Source organism: Urocampus carinirostris, chromosome 14 (genome assembly GCF_059441175.1).
Source record: "Urocampus carinirostris isolate Australia breed hairy pipefish chromosome 14, RoL_Ucar_1.0, whole genome shotgun sequence".
NCBI classification, from domain to species: Eukaryota; Metazoa; Chordata; class Actinopteri; order Syngnathiformes; family Syngnathidae; genus Urocampus; species Urocampus carinirostris.
The window spans coordinates 3,859,135-3,877,240 of record NC_142362.1 but is presented as its reverse complement, the minus strand read 5'-3'; the positions used below and the strand labels follow the sequence as shown (position 1 = coordinate 3,877,240).

At 42.6% G+C, this 18,106-nt stretch overlaps 1 protein-coding gene across 1 annotated transcript; it reads left to right on the top strand.

Moving 5' to 3' along the window:
* Window positions 1-1,451: 1,451 nt before the first annotated feature.
* nyx (nyctalopin) lies at window positions 1,452-16,895 on the top strand. The gene is made up of 5 exons (XM_088352684.1): window positions 1,452-1,549; window positions 4,905-4,963; window positions 9,024-9,310; window positions 12,240-12,544; window positions 15,551-16,895. The coding sequence occupies exons 2-5, from the start codon at window positions 4,942-4,944 to the stop codon at window positions 16,341-16,343; spliced, it is 1,407 nt and encodes a 468-aa protein (XP_088208810.1). The 5' UTR covers window positions 1,452-1,549; window positions 4,905-4,941; the 3' UTR covers window positions 16,344-16,895.
* Window positions 16,896-18,106: the final 1,211 nt, after the last annotated feature.

Below are 18,106 nucleotides of genomic sequence, written 5' to 3'. Positions count from 1 at the left end.
AAAAGCGAAGCAGGAATTTATCCAAATTTTGGGTCGAGAACCGATTTGTTCGAACTGAGAGGCGTTCGAAAACCCAGGTTCCACTGTATATAACAATAAACCTTACGAATTCCCCCCCCCCACCTGAACAGGATCAATGGTTCAAATTTTGAACGAGATGGAGAACGGGCCATTAATAACAATAATGTAAAATGGTCTTGCGGGCGGGGCAGCACGGCGGCGCAGTGGTTAGCGCTTGTGCGGCACAGTTCATGTCTCGGGAACCTGTCGTGGGTTCAAATCCAGCTCCAGACTTCCTGTGCGGAGTTTGTATGTTCTCCCCGTGCTTGCGTGGGTTTCCTCCGGGCACTCTGGTTTCCTCCCACATTCCAAAGACATGCATTTCGGGTGGATTGGCCGGTCCAAATTGTCCCTAGGTGTGACTGAGCGAGTGAGTTGTCCGTCCCAGTGTGCCCTGCAATTGGCTGGCAACCAGTCCAGGGTGTCCCCTGCCCACTGCCCGATGATTGTTGGGATGGACTCCAGCACCCCCGCGACCCTACTGAGGATAAGCGGTGCAGCTAATGAGATGAGATGAGACATTTGAAATAGAATTGACTCTTGTTACAATTGTGTTAATGATGTCTGGTTGTGGGCAGCACGGCGGCGCAGTGGTTAGCGCGTGTGCGGCATAGTTCTAAGGTCTTGGGAACCTCCTGTGTGGGTTCAAATCCAGCTCCAGACTTCCTGTGCGGAGTTTGTATGTTCTCCCCGTGCTTGCGTGGGTTTCCTCCGAGCACTCCGGTTTCCTCCCACATTCCAAAAACATGCATTTCAGGTGAATTGACCGGTCCAAATTGTCCCTAGGTGTGACTGAGCGAGTGAGTTGTCCGTCCCCGTGTGCCCTGCGATTGGCTGGCAACCAGTCCAGGGTGTCCCCTGCCCACTGCCCGATGATTGTTGGGATGGGCTCCAGCATCCCCGCGACCCTACTGAGGATAAGCGGTGCAGCTGATGAGATGAGATGAGGTCTTGCGGGCCGGATGTGATCACTCGGCGGGCCGGACGTAGCCCGCGGGCCGGGACTTTGACACATGTCTATGTCATGGACAGTAGCAGGCAGCAGATTTATATAGAGTTTTGTGTCTGTTTCCAGTAAATGTGTCACTAAGACAAAAACTTCTTAGGGGGGTACGCAGGGTACCTAAATCTGCTGCGCACATCTGCAAAAACCTGCTTTTCATTCCTAACTTCGAGTCCAGCGTGCACGTTTGCGTTTTGCGCACGTGTGCCAATATGTTCCCAAGTGGACACAGCCTCGTTCACTTGACTTCAGTAATCCTGCTTCCATTTCCACGCATCAGAACATTCAGGGGGATTTGCTCGCCATTAAGAGATTCGCTCCATGCACGGGAGCGTGCGCGCGCGTGTGTGCAGATATGACATGAGTGGAAGAGTTTTTTCCTGTGAAACCAGATTGAAGCTGCAACATCATGGACGTCCGGACGTGTGTTTGCATGCTGAATTTTGATCCTTTTCGTTGGATGCAACCGTCAGGAAAACACTACAGGTAACATCTGGAACTTTCTTATGTGAATTTATTTAAAAAGGTGACCTAGATCAGGGGTGTCAAACTCATTTTAACTCGGGGGCCACAAGATTGAACAAACATTCTCTCAGGGGCCGGACTAATCAGGTAGGAATAATGAAAAGGAGAGATGGAAAGAAAAAAAAGAAAGAAAGGAAGAATGAAAAGAAAAGATGGAGAGAGAAAAAAGAAAGAGACAGAAAGAAAAAAGAAACAACGAAAGAAAGAAAAAGAGAAAGAAAGACTAGTAGATTGAGGAGAAAGAAAAAGAGAGGGAGAGAACAAGAGAAAAGGGTGGGACAAAGAAAGAGAGAAAGGGAGAAAATGAGAGAGAGATAAAGGAGAGAGACAGAGAGACAGAGAATGTTAAACAAAAGAGACAAAAATAGAAAGAGAGAAGGAGAGAAACAGAGTAGAGGAGAAAGAGGAGGTTGATGCAAGAGAGAGAGAGAAAAGGAATAAAAGGTAGGGAGAGCCAAAGAAGGTAAAAAGACACAGATAGAGAAAGAGAAGAAGAGGAACAAAGAAAGAAAAAGATAGACAGGGAGAGTGAAAGAGAGAGAGAGATAGAAGATGAGAGAAAAAGGGAGGATGAGAGTTAGAGTGAAAGAGAGAGAGAGAGAGAGAGAAAGAAAGTAATACAAGTACAGCCTTTGTGAGAGGCGCCTGGCTTTGGCAACATCAAGTGGACATATTTCAACCTGCAGCTCGTTTTTCTCTTGCGCTTCCCTCAGCTTTGTCTCGCGGGCCGGATTCAATCCCTTAGCGGGCCTGATCTGGCCCACGGGCCGCCTGTTTGACACCTGTGTAGATGAATCGTGTAGATCCCAGGAGAAATGCTTAAGAGAGACTGTGGGATATAGATAGATGTCTAGATAGATAGCTAGGGGTGTGAAACTCATTTGAACTCGGGGGCCACACGATAGAACAAACATTCTGTCGGGGGCCGGACTAATAGATTCAAGAGAAAGAAAAGGAGGGATAAAGAAATAAGAGAAAGAGGGAGGGAAAAGGAGAGAGGGAAAGAATAAGAGAGAGAGGGAGAGAGTGTGAGAAACGAAGGATAAAAAGTCGTGAGAGAGGGGGAAAAGAAAGGGAGAGGAAGAAAGAAATCCAGAGAGAAATAGAAAGACAGGAGAGAAAAGAGAAAAGAAAGCGCAAAGGGTAGGATGACAGAAAGAGAACAGAGAGAAAAGGAAGTTAGAGCAAAAGAGGTTAAAAGACACAGAGAGAGAAAGAGACAAAGAGCAACAAAGGAAGAGAAAAAGAGAGACACAGAGAGTGAAAGAAACAGAGACAGAGTGGGAGAAAAGGGGTGGAAAAGAGAGAGAGCGAGAGAGAGAGAAATAAATACATGTACAGTGTCTTTGTGAGAGGCACCTGGCTTTGGCAACATCAAGTGGACATATTTCAACCTGCAGCTTGTTTTTCTCTTGCGCTTCTCTGAGTGTTGTCTGGCGGGCCGGATTCAATCCCTTGGCGGACCTGATTTGGCCCGCGGGCCGCCTGTTTGACACATGTGGTCTAGATAGATGTCTAGATAGATAGATAGATGTCAAGATAGATACTTTATTCATCCCCGTAGGGAAACTTACACTTACAGTAAGTTACACTCGTGTTAAAAAATAAAAGATATAGAATACAAAAATACCCAATATAACGTTTTGCTATAGAGTATTTAAATAGTGCTACGGAAAATACACACTGTAATAAAATAGGGTAATATGCAAATGTGGGGTTGGGGTTTAATGTGGGCTTTTACTCCCCCGGGTGGAGTTAAAGAGCCTCGTGGCATGAGGGAGAAATGATCTCCTCAGTCTCTCTGTGGAACCAAAGTGAATGAGGTGTTTGCGGTGGTTTGCGTGAATTAACCCTCCTGCTCATGTCTTTCGGGTCAAAATGACCCCCAAAACTCACCTAAATTATGTCATTTAACATTTGTCTCTGGTACCATGAGTAAGATAGTGTGATAAATAGATAAAATCTACTGCCTTTTTCCTGTTATCTGCAAATTTCATGATTTTTTTCTAAATCGACCCTAACACTAAAAAAACCCAGAAATGTACAAAAAAACGTTACAGAGATTGCCTTCGGGTCAAATTAACCCGTAAGGGAATATATAACTGAAATCCAGGTCTCTGCTTATTGTGTAGCTGAAAAAAAAAAAAAGGAGTGTGTAGCAGATGACAGGAAAAGGCATTAGATTCTATGTCATTATCACACTATTTTACTCATGGTACCAGAAACAAATGTTAGAAAACTGTGAAAACAGAAAGTCGACCTGAAAAATGAATAAACGCAAAAAAACATGCAGAGGGAAACCTTCAAAGTTCGGGTGCTCTAATACATGAGGTATCAGTGTTTTACCGTACACCTGCAATAGATGATCACCCGAAAAACATAACTGACCACAACTGCAAAGCTTTGGGTGCAAAGGGAATCGAACCCGGGTTGCGGCAATAAAAGTGCTGAATCCTAATCAGTAGTCCAACGAGTTCTGTAAATGACAGGAAAGGGCATTAGATCTGCTCTCAGTATCACACTATTTTACTCATGGTACCAGAGACGATTGTTAAATGGTGATCACAGAAAGTTGACCTGAAAAATATAAATAAACCTAAAAAAGCATGGGAAACGCTCAAAGTTTGGATACTATTATACAGGAGGTTTCACGGTGTTTTACCGTATTTGTGTAATGGTAGATTGTTGTGGATTAACTGTAAGTCAGCAGCCTTGGAGTTGAAAGTAGCCTACTGTGTGCAGACATTTGGCAGGATATTATCGCAGGAAGTTACAAGCTGTTATGCTGAGCAAACCGGCTAGAAAAAACCATAGTTTGTTTTGAACACACTATAAATGCCGACATGAAAAGAGAAACGATAAGGGAGCGTTCCCTCTTTGCCATATCTCCTCTCTGCGTATATTTTGGGGCGACGCCCAACGACGTTCTCTCCAAAAAGATCAGTCGTAAAACTTTGGATGCAACCGGAAACGAACCTGGGTTGCGGTTCCAGAGACGAATGTGAGAGAACGTATAAAAAAAAATCATCCTGAAACATAAAAGTCAAGGTGTATTTGATGATTGATTGAACTTTCAAGAACTAATAAATGCATTGTTCATTTTAAATTGGTACTGTGTTTTATAGTTTACAATAAATCATTTTAATCATGGCTGCAAGTTTCAACATTTGTCACTTACAATGTTTAGTTACATACCAAAATTTTTATCAAAAGTTAGTCGACGGTGTTTCGCATGAATAAACACGGTAGTTCCTTCACACCATAAAGTTTGATCCTTCTATTTGGTTGCCGTGTTTTCTTTCCTGTGTGATTTCAGAGCTGCGCTAATCCTGGCATCCCCCTGATCGTCAGTCATGGCGTTCATCGCTTTCACTGGTAGGTTGAAAAGAGGGGGGGGGGACTTAAAGGGACAGTGTGTAATATTTTGTGCGACATTGTGGTGCGAACATCTTTTATTTGGTAAAGAACAAACAAATGTTGATTCGAATACGAGGGAAAAATATATAAAACCTGTTGTCCCCAACGTGCCCCCTAAGGACAGTTATGATGTTCTGAGAATAGCTCACCAGTGCTGGGTCATTGTGATTTTCTAGTAAAAATATATATTTTTTAAACTTATTTTTAATAATAAACTTGGTAATAACATAGTGAAAACGTGATAGGTTATATTTTTTAGAAATTGAAATACATTACTTATGGTTATGGCCTTCATGGACTCTTCAGGTACTGTTAATTATTTGTATACAATTAATTAAGAGAATAAAATGAGAATATACTCATGTATTAAATATATTATACTTTTCTATTAATTTAGTTTACAAAAAATACAACAAAATTCAAATTTATAAGTTTTATAAAGTGAATGAGAAAATATTGTGCAGTTTTTTTAGCTAGCTATCTGGCTACCTTTTTAGTTTTAGAGCTAGCTATCTTCCCTCCTTTTATAAGCTAGGTTTTTACATTTTTTTGCAGGATATCTAGGATTTGACCCTTTTTTTTGCTAGTTATCAAGCTAAAATTTTGACCTCCTTTCTAGCTAGCTATTTAGCTTTTTTAGCTTTCCATCCGGTTATTTAGTTGGCTTTTTACTTTTTTAGCTAGATATGTAGCTCATTTTAGTTGGTTTACCGGTTTCACCTTTCAAGCTGACTATCAAGCTACATTTTTAGCTATTTAGCAAGCTATCTAGCTAGCTTTTAATATTTTTTGCATGCTATGAAGCTAACATTTGACCTTTTTTGCTAGTTAGCATGCTAAACTTTTTTGCCTTCTTTCTAGCTAGCTATTTGGCCTTTTTAGCTTTTTATCTGGTTATTTACCATTCTATCTAACAATCAAGATACCTATTTAGCTGTTTAGCAAGCTATTTAGCTAGCTTTTTTATTTTTTTCCGCATGCTATTTAGCTTACACTTGACATTTTTTTGCTAGTTATCAAGTTAAATTTTGGCCTCCTTTCTAGCTATCTATCTAGCTTTTTTAGCTTTCTATCTGTTTATTTAGTTGGCTTTTTACCCTTTTAGCTAGACATCTAGCTCATTTTTAGTTTGTTTACCCGTTTACCTTTCTAGCAAACTATCAAGCAACCTTTTTTTTAGCCAGTTAACAAGGTATCTACCTGGCTTTTTACATTTTTTTGTATGCTATCTAGCTAACATTTTACCTTTATTTGCTAGTTATCAAGCTAAATATATGGCTATCTAAATTTCTGGCCATCTAGCTCTTTTAAATTTCTATCTGATTATTTATTTGGCTTTTTACTCCTAGCAAGCTATCTCATTCATTTTTAGTTTGTTTACCCGTTTACCTTTTTAGCTACTATCAATCTACCTTTTTTAGCTATTTGGCAAGCTATCCAGCTAACAAGTGACCTATTTTGCTGGTTATTAGGCAAAATGTTGGCCTCCTTTCTAGCTATCTATCTAGCTTTGTTATTTAGTTGTTTTTTTGCTATTTTATCCAACTATCTATCTTGTTTATCTGTTAACCTTTCTAGCTAACTATTAAGCTACCAACACGGAAAAATAATTCTCATGTTTGGCATTGAATGTTACCTGGTTTATCTAAGGAGTTGAATGAATGCAGTTTTACACCTATACAAACCCAGCACTGCCCTCTAGTGGCCGGAGAGAGCATTTATTTAAAAGAAAAAATCAAAAGTTTTGATAGAAATGACCTAGAGACTTGCTTTTTTTTACATACTTAGAAATTTATGGCGGGACGGATTAAATCATCCAATGGGTTCACGCATACTACATAGCACCCTAAAGGACCCGAGTAGCCCGCGCACTGCTTCTGAAAATAGCTTGCCACTGGTGGGTCATGGTAATTTTCTAGGAAATTTGATTTCTACCTAGCATGAGAAAGCATTAACATGATCAGTGTCCTTAAAAAACAATGTTTTAGTAGTTGACTGTGCTTATTTTGTTATTTATAATAATTACAAAGTTGTATTTACATTTAGGGTTTGTATGGGTGCTTGAAATCCTTGAAAATGCTATGATTTTAATGATTTATTTTCAAGGGTTGAAAAGTGCTCAAATTTTGGGTAAAGTGCTTGTAAATGCTTGAAGTTGTTGCCATGTTTCTCAACAGAAAATGACTGTCACTGTTCTCTGGTGGCTTTGCCATTGCATTTCTTTCTTTCCCTCGTAACTAACGACAGCTGGCATTGGTTTGTATGGCATTGTCCTATGAAGCGTCATTGCTTCCTTCAGATTGCGCCAAAAAAGGGTACAATGAAATATGTATTCATGCAAGAAAAAAAACATAGCTTTTGATAGAAATGACCAAGAGCAGGGTTTGGGTTCACCCAAAGATCCATAAAAACATAAATATATATATATATATTTGGAAAGTAACACCAAATATTTTAAGACTGAGTGATAGTTGATGATTTGAATTAATATACAAAGTAATAATAGTGAGCCAGTATCTCATATGAATATAAATAAACCACTAAAAATGTGTCTCCCTCCTGCAGTCACTTAAGAGTGTTGAAGCTCATTTTTGTCCTAAACAACGGTTTCAAAACTAGGTGCTAGCAAAGTTCTTTTGTTAAAATGTCACAAAATACTGCAAACGAGGATACCAGCGCTGGGCGTGGAGGAGTGTGCACGCTCTGTGTATAGGTCCACCCAAATCCTACTGCTCACCCAATCAAAATGCTCTAGATGCTTTGCTAGAGCTTTTGGGTAATTAAAGTTTGTTGTGTAGCTTTTCAGCATAAAGTGTCTCAACAATGAACATGGATTGTTTAATAAGCTTCCATATAAAGGGATTGTGGGCAGCACGGCGGTGCAGTGGTTAGCGCATGTGCGGCACAGTTCAAGTCATGGGAACCTCCTGCGCGGGTTCAAATCCAGCTCCAGACTCCCTGTGCGGAGTTTGTATGTTCTCCCCGTGCTTGCGTGGTTTTCCTCCGGGCACTCCGGTTTCCTCCCACATTCCAAAAACATGCATTTCAGGTGAATTGGTCGGTCCAAATTGTCCCTAGGTGTGAATGAGCGAGTGAGTCGTCTGTCCCCGTGTGCCCTGCGAATGGCTGGCAACCAGTTCAGGGTGTCCCCTGCCCACTGCCCGATGATTGCTGGGATGGGCTCCAGCACCCCCGCGACCCTACTGAGGATAAGCGGTGCAGCTAATGAGATGAGATAAAGGGATTGTTTAGTTTTAGGTTGGTATGACACCGCAACTGTAAACTGTAGTTAAAATTGTGTCCTATATACAGTATGTACTAGCCTAAACCGGTTCTTCATTTGTCTAACTTTACAATAAGTATTTGCATAACATATATTTTATCTCAGGCACGGCGGCGCGGTGGTTAGCCCGTGTGCGGCACAGTTCTGAGGTCATGGGTTCAAATCCAGCTACCAACCTTCCTGTGCGGAGTTTGCATGTTCTCCCCGTGCTTGCGTGGGTTTCCTCCGGGCACTCCGGTTTCCTCCCACATTCCAAAAAACATGCATGTCAGGTTCATTGGCCGGTCCAAATTGTCCCTAGGTGTGAATGAGCGAGCAAATTGTCTGTCCCTGTGTGCCCTGCGACAGTTGAGGGTGTCCCCTGCCCACTGCCTGGAGATAGTTGGGATGGGCTCCAGCACCCCCGAGACCCTACTGAGGATAAGCGGTGCAGATAATGGATGGATGGATGGATGGATGGATATTTTATCTCTGAGCCATATGTACCCATGGAAAGAGCCATAGTTTCCTGACCCCTGAACTCTTTTTGACATATATGGCGGGCCGTATTATATCATACAAACGGTCCGGATCTGGCCCGCGGGCCTTACGTTTTACATGGCTGTACTAGACTGATTTTTAGCTATTTCATCAATGAAAATGAATCAATCAATGACAGATAATCCCAGAAAGCCAACCCCTGTGTAAAAGCAACATACTGAAATCCCTTTCTACTCCGGCTTTGACTCCTTCCAGTCTTCATGCTGTGCCTGTTCCACCGGGGGGCGCTGTCCCGTTGGGCGTGCGCACGGGCCTGCCCGCAGTCCTGTTCCTGCACGCAAGAAAAGAGCTGCAGCGTCCTGTGCGACCGCTCCGGCCTCACCGAGCTGCCCAGGGAGTTTCCCTGCGAGGCCTCGGCCATCAACCTGGAGAAGAACCGGCTGAAGTTCCTGTCGGAACGGGCCTTCGGTACCCTGCCGTCCCTCAAGTTGCTCTCGCTGGACCACAACAACATCTCCTTCATCACTCCTGGAGCGTTTAAGGTCAGATCGCAAAAAAAATGATGGGGCGCCTTACCGAAAAAAGTCATTTGTTTCAGTTACATTTCAAAAGTAATCCCTTACAGATTACAAACACCCGAAAGTAGCGTGAAAAAATATTTGCCGCCCTTCCTGTTTTCTGCATGTTTATCAAGGTCAAGGTCATGTTTATTTGTGATGTCCTTAATCACAAAGAGTCTCAATGTCACGAAACGGGCCGGGGAGCAGGAAGTCGGAACTCATTTGCGTAGACCAGGGGTGTCAAACTCATTTTAACTCGGGGGCCACATGATAGAACAAACATTCTGTCGGGGGCCGGACTAGTAGATTAAAGAGAAAGAAAAAGAGATGAATAAAAGAGAAAGAGGGAGGGAAAAGAGAGAGGGTGGGACCAAGAAAGAAAAAGAGGGAGAGGGAGAGAGCGTGAGAAACAAAAGATGAAAAGTTGTGAGAGAGGGGAAAAGAAAGGGAGAGGAAGATAGAAATCCAAAGAGAAATAGAAAGACAGAAGGAGAGAAAAGAGAAAAGAAAGCACGAAGGGTAGGAAGAGAGAAAGAGAAAAGAGAGAAAAAGAAAAAAGGAAGTTAAAAGACACAGAGAAAGAGACAAAGCGCAACAAAGGAAGAGAAAAAGAGACACACAGAGATTCAAAGTGACAGATAGAGTGGGAGAAAAGGGTGAAAAAGAAAGAAAAATAAATAGAAAGAGAGAGAAAGAAAGGGAGAAAGAGAGAGAAAGAGAAATACAAGTACAGTGTCTTTGTGAGGGGCACCTGGCTTTGGCAACAATCAAGTTGACATATTTGAGACTGGGAGGTCGCTGGTTCGCACCTCGGCCGAGTCATACCTAAGACTTATAACATTGGTAAAATGGCGGCGCCCTCTGTTGGCTGCGGCTGCATCGGCTCGCTACAACGGGTCAGGTGTATCGACATTTCGTTCTTACAAAAAGAATGACAATACAAAGGAAATTATTATTATTATTATTATTATATTTCAACCTGCAGCTTGTTTTTCTCTTGCGCTTCTCTGAGTGTTGTCTCGCGGGTCGGATTCAATCCCTTAGCGGGCCTGATCTGGCCCGCGAGCCGCCTGTTTGACACCTGTGGCGTAGACGATCTGTCACTTTAATCGAGAAAGTAAAGTTGTCCAACACACAAACGGACCAAAAACAAAACAAAGCAGGTTCAAAGGCAGGCAAAATTACAATCTAGGCATTACTCAGATCAAACAGAAATGAACAAGTTTTCAACAAGATTAAGCCATGATCTGGCAGCGGGCAGTTCCAAAAGGCGCGCTGAAGTACTCCAAGAGCAATCAGTCCAATGCGTCTCAGCCGGTGTCAAGGGGCGGGGCCAGCTGAGCGCCATGACAACCGTGCAGGACATGACACTCAAAGGGCTGCACAGATCAAAGACTATTGCAAACTAGACCGTTATGACACCATCCCCTGATCTAAAACCGACATGAGGGCAAGTAATACACATATTATCAACATAAAATATAGGTTATTCATATGCTATAGAGTAAAACTGCGTTTTAAGCCTAGATTTAAACATTTCCACTGAGGTTGCAGATCGAATCTCAGGGGGAAGAACTTTTCACAGCCGGGGCCCGAATGGAGAACGCTCCCAGACCTGCGGATTTCTTCTTGGCTCTTGGGATTACTAGTAGACCAGCATTTTCAGAGCGAAGGCTCCGAACCGGAACATAGGCGGAAATTAAATCTGAAAGATATGAGTGAGCAAGTCCATGCATGATTTGGTATAATACTAACAGAACTTTAAAATCACATCTTAAGGGAGCCAATGCTGGTTAGCCAAAATTGGGGTCATGTGATCACTTTCTTGTCTTAGTTAAAAGCCTCGCTGCAGCATTTTGTACCAGCGGAAGGCTCTTGATTTTGGACTTTGGGAGACCGGAGAGTGGTGCATGAACAAATCCAGTTCTAATCATATTCTTAACGTGTGTTTGAAAGGACAGATCAGGGTCAAATGGGACACCTAAATTTTTGACTGAATCACCCTGGGTAATATTACATTTATCAATGTTCAGAGCCGTTTTTGAGAACAAGTCACGGCATTTAGATGGACCAATCACTAGCATTTCGGTCTTTTAAGAGTTAAGGCGCAAGAAGTTGAGTGACATCTCTCAGTGAGGCAAGCCTCTAAATTTCCACAGTTTAGTGTGGCAGATTTCTCCACCGGAAGATATAGTTGAGCATCATCTGCGTAGCAATGGAAACTGATATTATACTTGCGAATAATATCACCATGTAAATGCTGAAAAGAAGGGGGCCAAGTACTGAACCCTGCGGAACACCACAGGTAACACGTTTCACATACAAAAGGTTTCTGATCATCAAACCACTTTTAATATAAAACAGAGACAACCAAAGGAAATACAAAATACAAATGTTGATTCTCTTTATTGAGGCACAAAAAAATCCCCATGTGAAAAGGTCCTAATAGGAATAATGAAATGAAATGATCTGCATTTATATAGCGCTTTTCAAGTCAAGACTTCCCAAAGCGCTTTACAGTGTGCTTCACATTTCCCAATAGCGGCCGTGCAGCCATGTAAGGCGCTAACCTGCTTATTAGGGGTATTAGGGGTTCAGTGTCTTACCCAAGGACACTTGGACATGTAACACGGAGGAGCCGGGATTCGAACTGCGATCTCTTGATCCCAAGACGAGCGCTCTACCTCCTGAGCCACTGCCGCCTCTAACAGTCCAACCAGTTGAGAACTAATGGTTTATGAGACATCTGCTTTTAAAGGTAGCATCGCACCATTTAATAATGACAGCCGAGCAACAAAACGTTATTAAAAACGTGTTACAGTACTCGTTAAGGAGAAAAAAATGAGTTATGTGTTAGTCCCAACACTGTCTGCGACAAACCTCACGCAAGTCCAAACTTATGTTACTTCAGGGTCTTTCCAACCTGGTGGAACTGAAAATGGCACACAACGACTACATCAGCTACCTCCACACGCGCACCTTCACGGGCCTCAAGAAGCTGGTCCGCCTGGACCTGTCCGACTGCAATCTCTTCAACATCCCCGACCGCATCTTCATCGAGCAGACGGCGCTCAAGGAGCTGCTCTGCTTCCAGAACAAGTTCCGCAGGATACCCGGCGCTATTCGGGGTATGGAGAACCTGACCCACATCTACCTGGAGAGGAGCAAGATCGAGGCTGTGGCCTACAATTCCCTGCTGGGCCTGGCAAGCCTCAAGTACGTCTCTGGCTAGAAGCTGGCCTGTGTCCTGAGTAGGATCACTACCTGTGGACTTACTTGAGACACATTACTATCACCCTTTGATATGGTTGACTTTTCTACTACTCGGTGTTTCGCCTGATAAGAATAATAGATAGATAGATAGATAGATGTCTAGATAGATGTCTAGGTAGATAGATAGATGTCTAGATAGATGTTTAGATAGAGATAGATAGATAGATGTCTAGATAGATAGATGTCTAGATAGATAGATATCTGGATAGATGGACAGATAGATGTCTAGATAGATGTCTAGATAGATGTCTAGATAGATGTCTAGATAGATGTCTAGATAGAGAGATAGATGTCTAGATAGATGTCTAGATAGATGGATAGATAGTTGGATAGATAGATGTCTAGATAGATAGGTGTCTAGATAGATGGATGTATAGATGGATAGGTAAAGGTCTAGATAGATGTCTAGATGGATACATAGATGTCTAGATAGATAAATGTCTAGATAGATGTCTAGATAGATAGATGTCTAGATAGATGTCTAGATCGATAGATGTTTAGATAGATGTCTAGATAGATAGATGTCTAGCTAGATAGATAAGATGTCTAGATAGATGTCTAGATAGATAGATGTCTAGATAGATGGATAGATAGATGCCTAGATAGATAGATGGATAGATAGATGTCTAGATAGATGGATGTATAGATGGATAGGTAAAGGTCTAGATAGATGTTTAGATGGATACATAGATGTCTAGATAGATGTCTAGATAGATAGATGTCAAGATAGATGTCTAGATCGATAGATGTCTAGATAGATGTCTAGATCGATTGATGTTTAGATAGATGTCTAGATAGATAGATGTCTAGCTAGATAGATAAGATGTCTAGATAGATGTCTAGATAGATGTCTAGACAGATAGATGTCTAGCTAGATAGATGCCTAGACAGATAGATGTCTAGATAGATGTCTAGATCGATAGATGTCTAGATAGATGGATAGATAGATGTCTAGATAGATACTTTGTTCATCCCCGTAGGGAAATTCACACTTCTAGCAGTATCCTTGTGTTGAAAAATGAAAAAATAAAAGATATAGGATACAAAAATACCCAATATAACGTTTTGCCATAGAGTATTAAATAGTGCTACGGAAAATACACACTGTCATAAAAATAGGGTAGTATGCAAATGTGGGGTGGGGTTTAATGTGGGCTTTTAACCCCCCGGGTGGAGTTAAAGAGCCTCATGGCATGATAATAATAATAATCTCAGGGTTCGTGATTTAAAATCCTATTATGTACAAAGTTTTGGGCTTCTTTTTTGACATTGAATACCTCGGAAACAATCAAGAATATAAAAACACATCTGATAAGTTCAGAAAGATTGTATTCTCAATTTTTATTTTCTAACAATAATAGTGTCAAGAACCGGAGCAGGATCAGGACCCAAATGCGCGATGTTTCTCACACAAGCCTTTTATTTTACGGGAAATGGGGAGTCATGCATGTTAGACAGCAGTCTGGCGTGGGATGATAGGAGGCTAGAGGCCGATGAGATCGATAACAATTGCCCGAGCAGATATCGGACAGATGGGGTCGATACCGGACAGGACGGGATTGGTATCAAATTAGAATATCGAAATTAAACAGGACAAACTAGACGGGACCGAAACCGGAAACCGATATTAAACAACGGGACAGACAGGATTTATATCAAAACAAGATATTGAAATTAAAGAGGACAAACTAGACGGGAACGAAACTGGAAACTGATATTGATAGAAAATAAACGGGAACCATACCGGACAGGAAATACCAACAGGAAACAGGACCGAGTCAAAACCCACGTTTTGCGGGCCAGAGGTTCGTTGACGGACTAACAAAGGAAGAGTCAGGATAGAACAGACAGGATAGATAATGAAACAGCATATCGAAAATAAACAGGACAAAGTAGACGGGAATGAAAACTGGAGAAAATAATAAACAGGACAAAAATAGACGAAAACAAAACTGGAAACCGAAATTAAACTGGACAAAATAAATGGGAACAATACCGGACAGGAAATACCAATAAGAACAGGGCCTAGTAGTAACCCACGTCTTGGGGCATAGAAGTTCGTTGACGGACTGACCAAGTAAAAATGAGAGCACTGAGCTTAAATAGACGGAAAGCAAATCTGTCATCGAGCCGTAGCTGGAGCCCCATGGGCGGGGCCAGTTGGGCGCCATAGCAACAGTGACAAATAGTCTCCATAACATAATCATTATTACACATATTTAGTGTAAATACAACAAGGGTTAGGGCAGCACGAGGGCGCAGTGGTTAGCGCGTGTGCGGCACAGTTCTGAGGTCGTGGGAACCTCCTGGTGGGTTCAAATCCAGCTCCCGGCCTTACTGTGCGGAGTTTGTATGTTCTCCCCGTGCTTGCGTGGGTTTCCTACGGGCACTCCGGTTTACTCCCACATTCCAAAGACAAGCATTTCAGGTGGATTGGCCGGTCAAAATTGTCCCTAGGTGTGAATGAGCGAGCGAGTTGTCTGTCTGGCCTGCGATTGGCTGGTAACGAGTTCAGGGTGTCCCCTGCCCACTGCCCGATGATTGCTGGGATGGGCTCCAGCACCCCCGCGACCCTACTGAGAATAAGCGGTGCAGCTGATGAGACAACAAGGGTTCAATTAATGACAATGTTTGGTAAAAAACTACCAACTGTACACGGTTTGGGAAATAATACTGTTCCTCAAATTCAAAGCTTCTATATTGAGTTAAAGCTACAACTTTAACTCCATCAAGGTTGTATACTGTATATATAAGCCTCATTTGCTTAAACTCTAATATTGTTATTATTGGATCTCTCAGGATTCTGAAATGTAATGGATCTGAGCCTGACTCTGTGTAACCATCACATGATTCCTTTTTTTTAAATTTACCACTCAGACTTGCTTTGACTGTCTTGTTCCTCAAAGTCTTGAAACAATGTTCCTTTCAACTTTTTCCTTCTCGTTCCAGATACTTAAACCTCCAAGACAACCGCATCAACGTCATCCACGACCAGTCTTTCAAGGATCTGGTGCGACTGGAGAACTTTTACCTCAATGACAACCTACTGTCAGACCTTCCGCGGTTGGCCTTTAAGGGCCTCAGTCGTCTCAAAATGCTTAACCTCGGCGGGAACCAGCTCACCAATGTCTCCAAGACCTGGTTCAGTGACCTGGTGGAGCTGGAGGTACTGTACCTGGACAGGAACCAGCTGGTATACATTGAGGAGGGCACCTTTGAGAACCTGACCAGTCTCATCACCCTTCACCTGAACAGCAACAATCTGACGACACTCCCCTTGCCGGTGTTTCAGCCCATCTACTTCCTGGGTCGCCTCTACCTCTTTAAGAATCCCTGGGAGTGTGACTGTTCCCTGGAATGGCTCAAGGAATGGATGGAAAACTACAACCTTGTGCGGGATATTCCTTGCTCGTCACCGTCGTCGGTGGCAGGACTGGATCTGAGCGAGGTGGTTTTTGCCAAGGTGAACGGCACATGCCTGGATCCCGGTGAGCTCAACCTGACCACTGTGTCCTCGGATGTGGTCTCCACCACACAGAACCGCTTCAACAGCCTAATTTCCAGGCTGCTGCAGCAGGAACTCCGAGAGGAGGTGGGCAACGGGACGGACGTGGCCCGCAACGGGACGTTGCCCGAGGACGGGCAGCTCACCGCGGGGGTTGGAGGCCAACACAAACAATCATGCTATTTCGTGGTAGCTTTGCTGATCTTTGGAAACAACAGTGGATTTTCTTGGACATGAGCTGTTCTCCCATGAAACCAGTAGCTTAATGTCCTAAAATCCATACGATAGATCAACTCTTTACGATTAGACAGGTGTTGATTTCATCGGTCCATTCTGGTCCTTTAAAGGCCAAGGTCTTCCAGGCTTTAGATCAGGGGTCATCAACTAGGTATCTGCTGGAACCAGGTAGCCTCAAAGAACCCTTGGTAGACAATGGACCATATCTGAAAATAGCTCACCAGGGATTGTGATTGAAGAAAGACAGTGGTTTACTTCTCTCATCTTTTGCGTGTTTGTTAAATTTCTGGACGTGGAAATGTTGAGTGAATCAGAGGGTGGAGATAGACTGCTTCTTGAGAAGTTGGCAGAATGCATTCTGGACACCATGGCGATATAGTTGTTTTGTGGCTGTTGGACTTATAGACATGACGCGCTCTTACGGTTAGCAAAACAATGTGAAAATATGGCTAAAGTTGATATGCAGTGGAACCTCGGTTTTCGAACGCCTCTCAGTTCGAACAAATCGGTGTCCCACCAAAAATTTCGGGAAATTCCTGCTTCGCTGTTCGGTCAAAATATCGGAGTTGGAACGCCGGTAATGCGTGAGTGCGTACGCTAGGGTGCGATGCAGAGCGGCGTACGGGTGCTTTAGCCCCTTATTATGCCTCCGAAGAAAGTCAGTGCAAGCGGCACAGTTGCTACAGGTGAAAAAAGAAAAGTAGTGCGTACAACTATTGCATTTAAGAAAGAAATAATAGCCAAATATGAAGGAGGGGTGCGGGCGCCTTCTGCTGACCACCACAAAGGTAAGAAATCCTATTCATAAGATTACGATAACGCGAACGTACGATTAGCCTGGGTTGGCTTTAAGTTTACGTTAAACATTGAGGGTGTTGGAACGGAGCCCAACATTGAGGGTGTTGGAACGGAGCCCCCTTTCCAATGAACCGCTCACCACTTGTTGTGGAGACCCGGGTGCTAAATGACTTGTAAACGACCTGATTTTTAAATTTTTACACGTTCATGTTACCGTAATCTTTCGTATGGAAGATTACGATAACGCGAACGTATGATTAGCCTGGGTTAGCTTCATGTTTACTTTCGTGGTAAACATTCAGGGTGTTGGAACGGATTAAAACGATTTACATTATTTTTAATGGGAAAAATGATTTCGGTGATCGAACAAATCGGTTTTCGAACAGGGTTCTGGAACGGATTATGGTCGAGAACCGAGGTTCCACTGTACTTTTTTTGTATAGTAGTCTTCGTTATGTGTAAGATTTGACCGCTAGATGGCACTGTGTTAGGTGCGAGTGAGACCCAGGGCCACAAAGGATGCCAGGCAAACATGGCGGGATATACAAATAAAATTTAACATTGGTATAATAGTTCATGTATGTTTGCCTAATATTCAAATCAATGTTAAATCTTTTGCTGAATTAAATCTATTTGTACCACTAGAGGGCACTTGATCTTACACACTGTCTCTTGAAGGATATTTAAAAAGGAAAACAATGGAAAACCCTCATAGAAAGTATTTTTTGTATGTCTGGTATCTGTTTTCTAACTGGCATAAGAAATGATTAAAGACCCAATGTGTAATATTTGACCACTAGATGGCACAGTGTAACAGAAATACACAGGTCTCACCTTATAGTTTGTTAAAATGAAATTTAATTTGGTATGATAGTTGTACACACTGTCCCTTCAAGGAAATTGCAAAGTAAAACATTAAAAAAATGTGAAAAGTGTATCTGCTTTCTAACAGGCATAAGAAATCA

Excerpts from the sequence above, each read along its gene's own strand:
- nyx (XM_088352684.1), top strand. The coding sequence starts at position 4,942 with ATGGCGTTCATCGCTTTCACTG. Across the intron at positions 4,964-9,023 it reads GGCGTTCATCGCTTTCACTG|TCTTCATGCTGTGCCTGTTC; the intron begins GTAGGTTGAAAA and ends GACTCCTTCCAG. Across the intron at positions 12,545-15,550 it reads CTGGGCCTGGCAAGCCTCAA|ATACTTAAACCTCCAAGACA; the intron begins GTACGTCTCTGG and ends TTCTCGTTCCAG.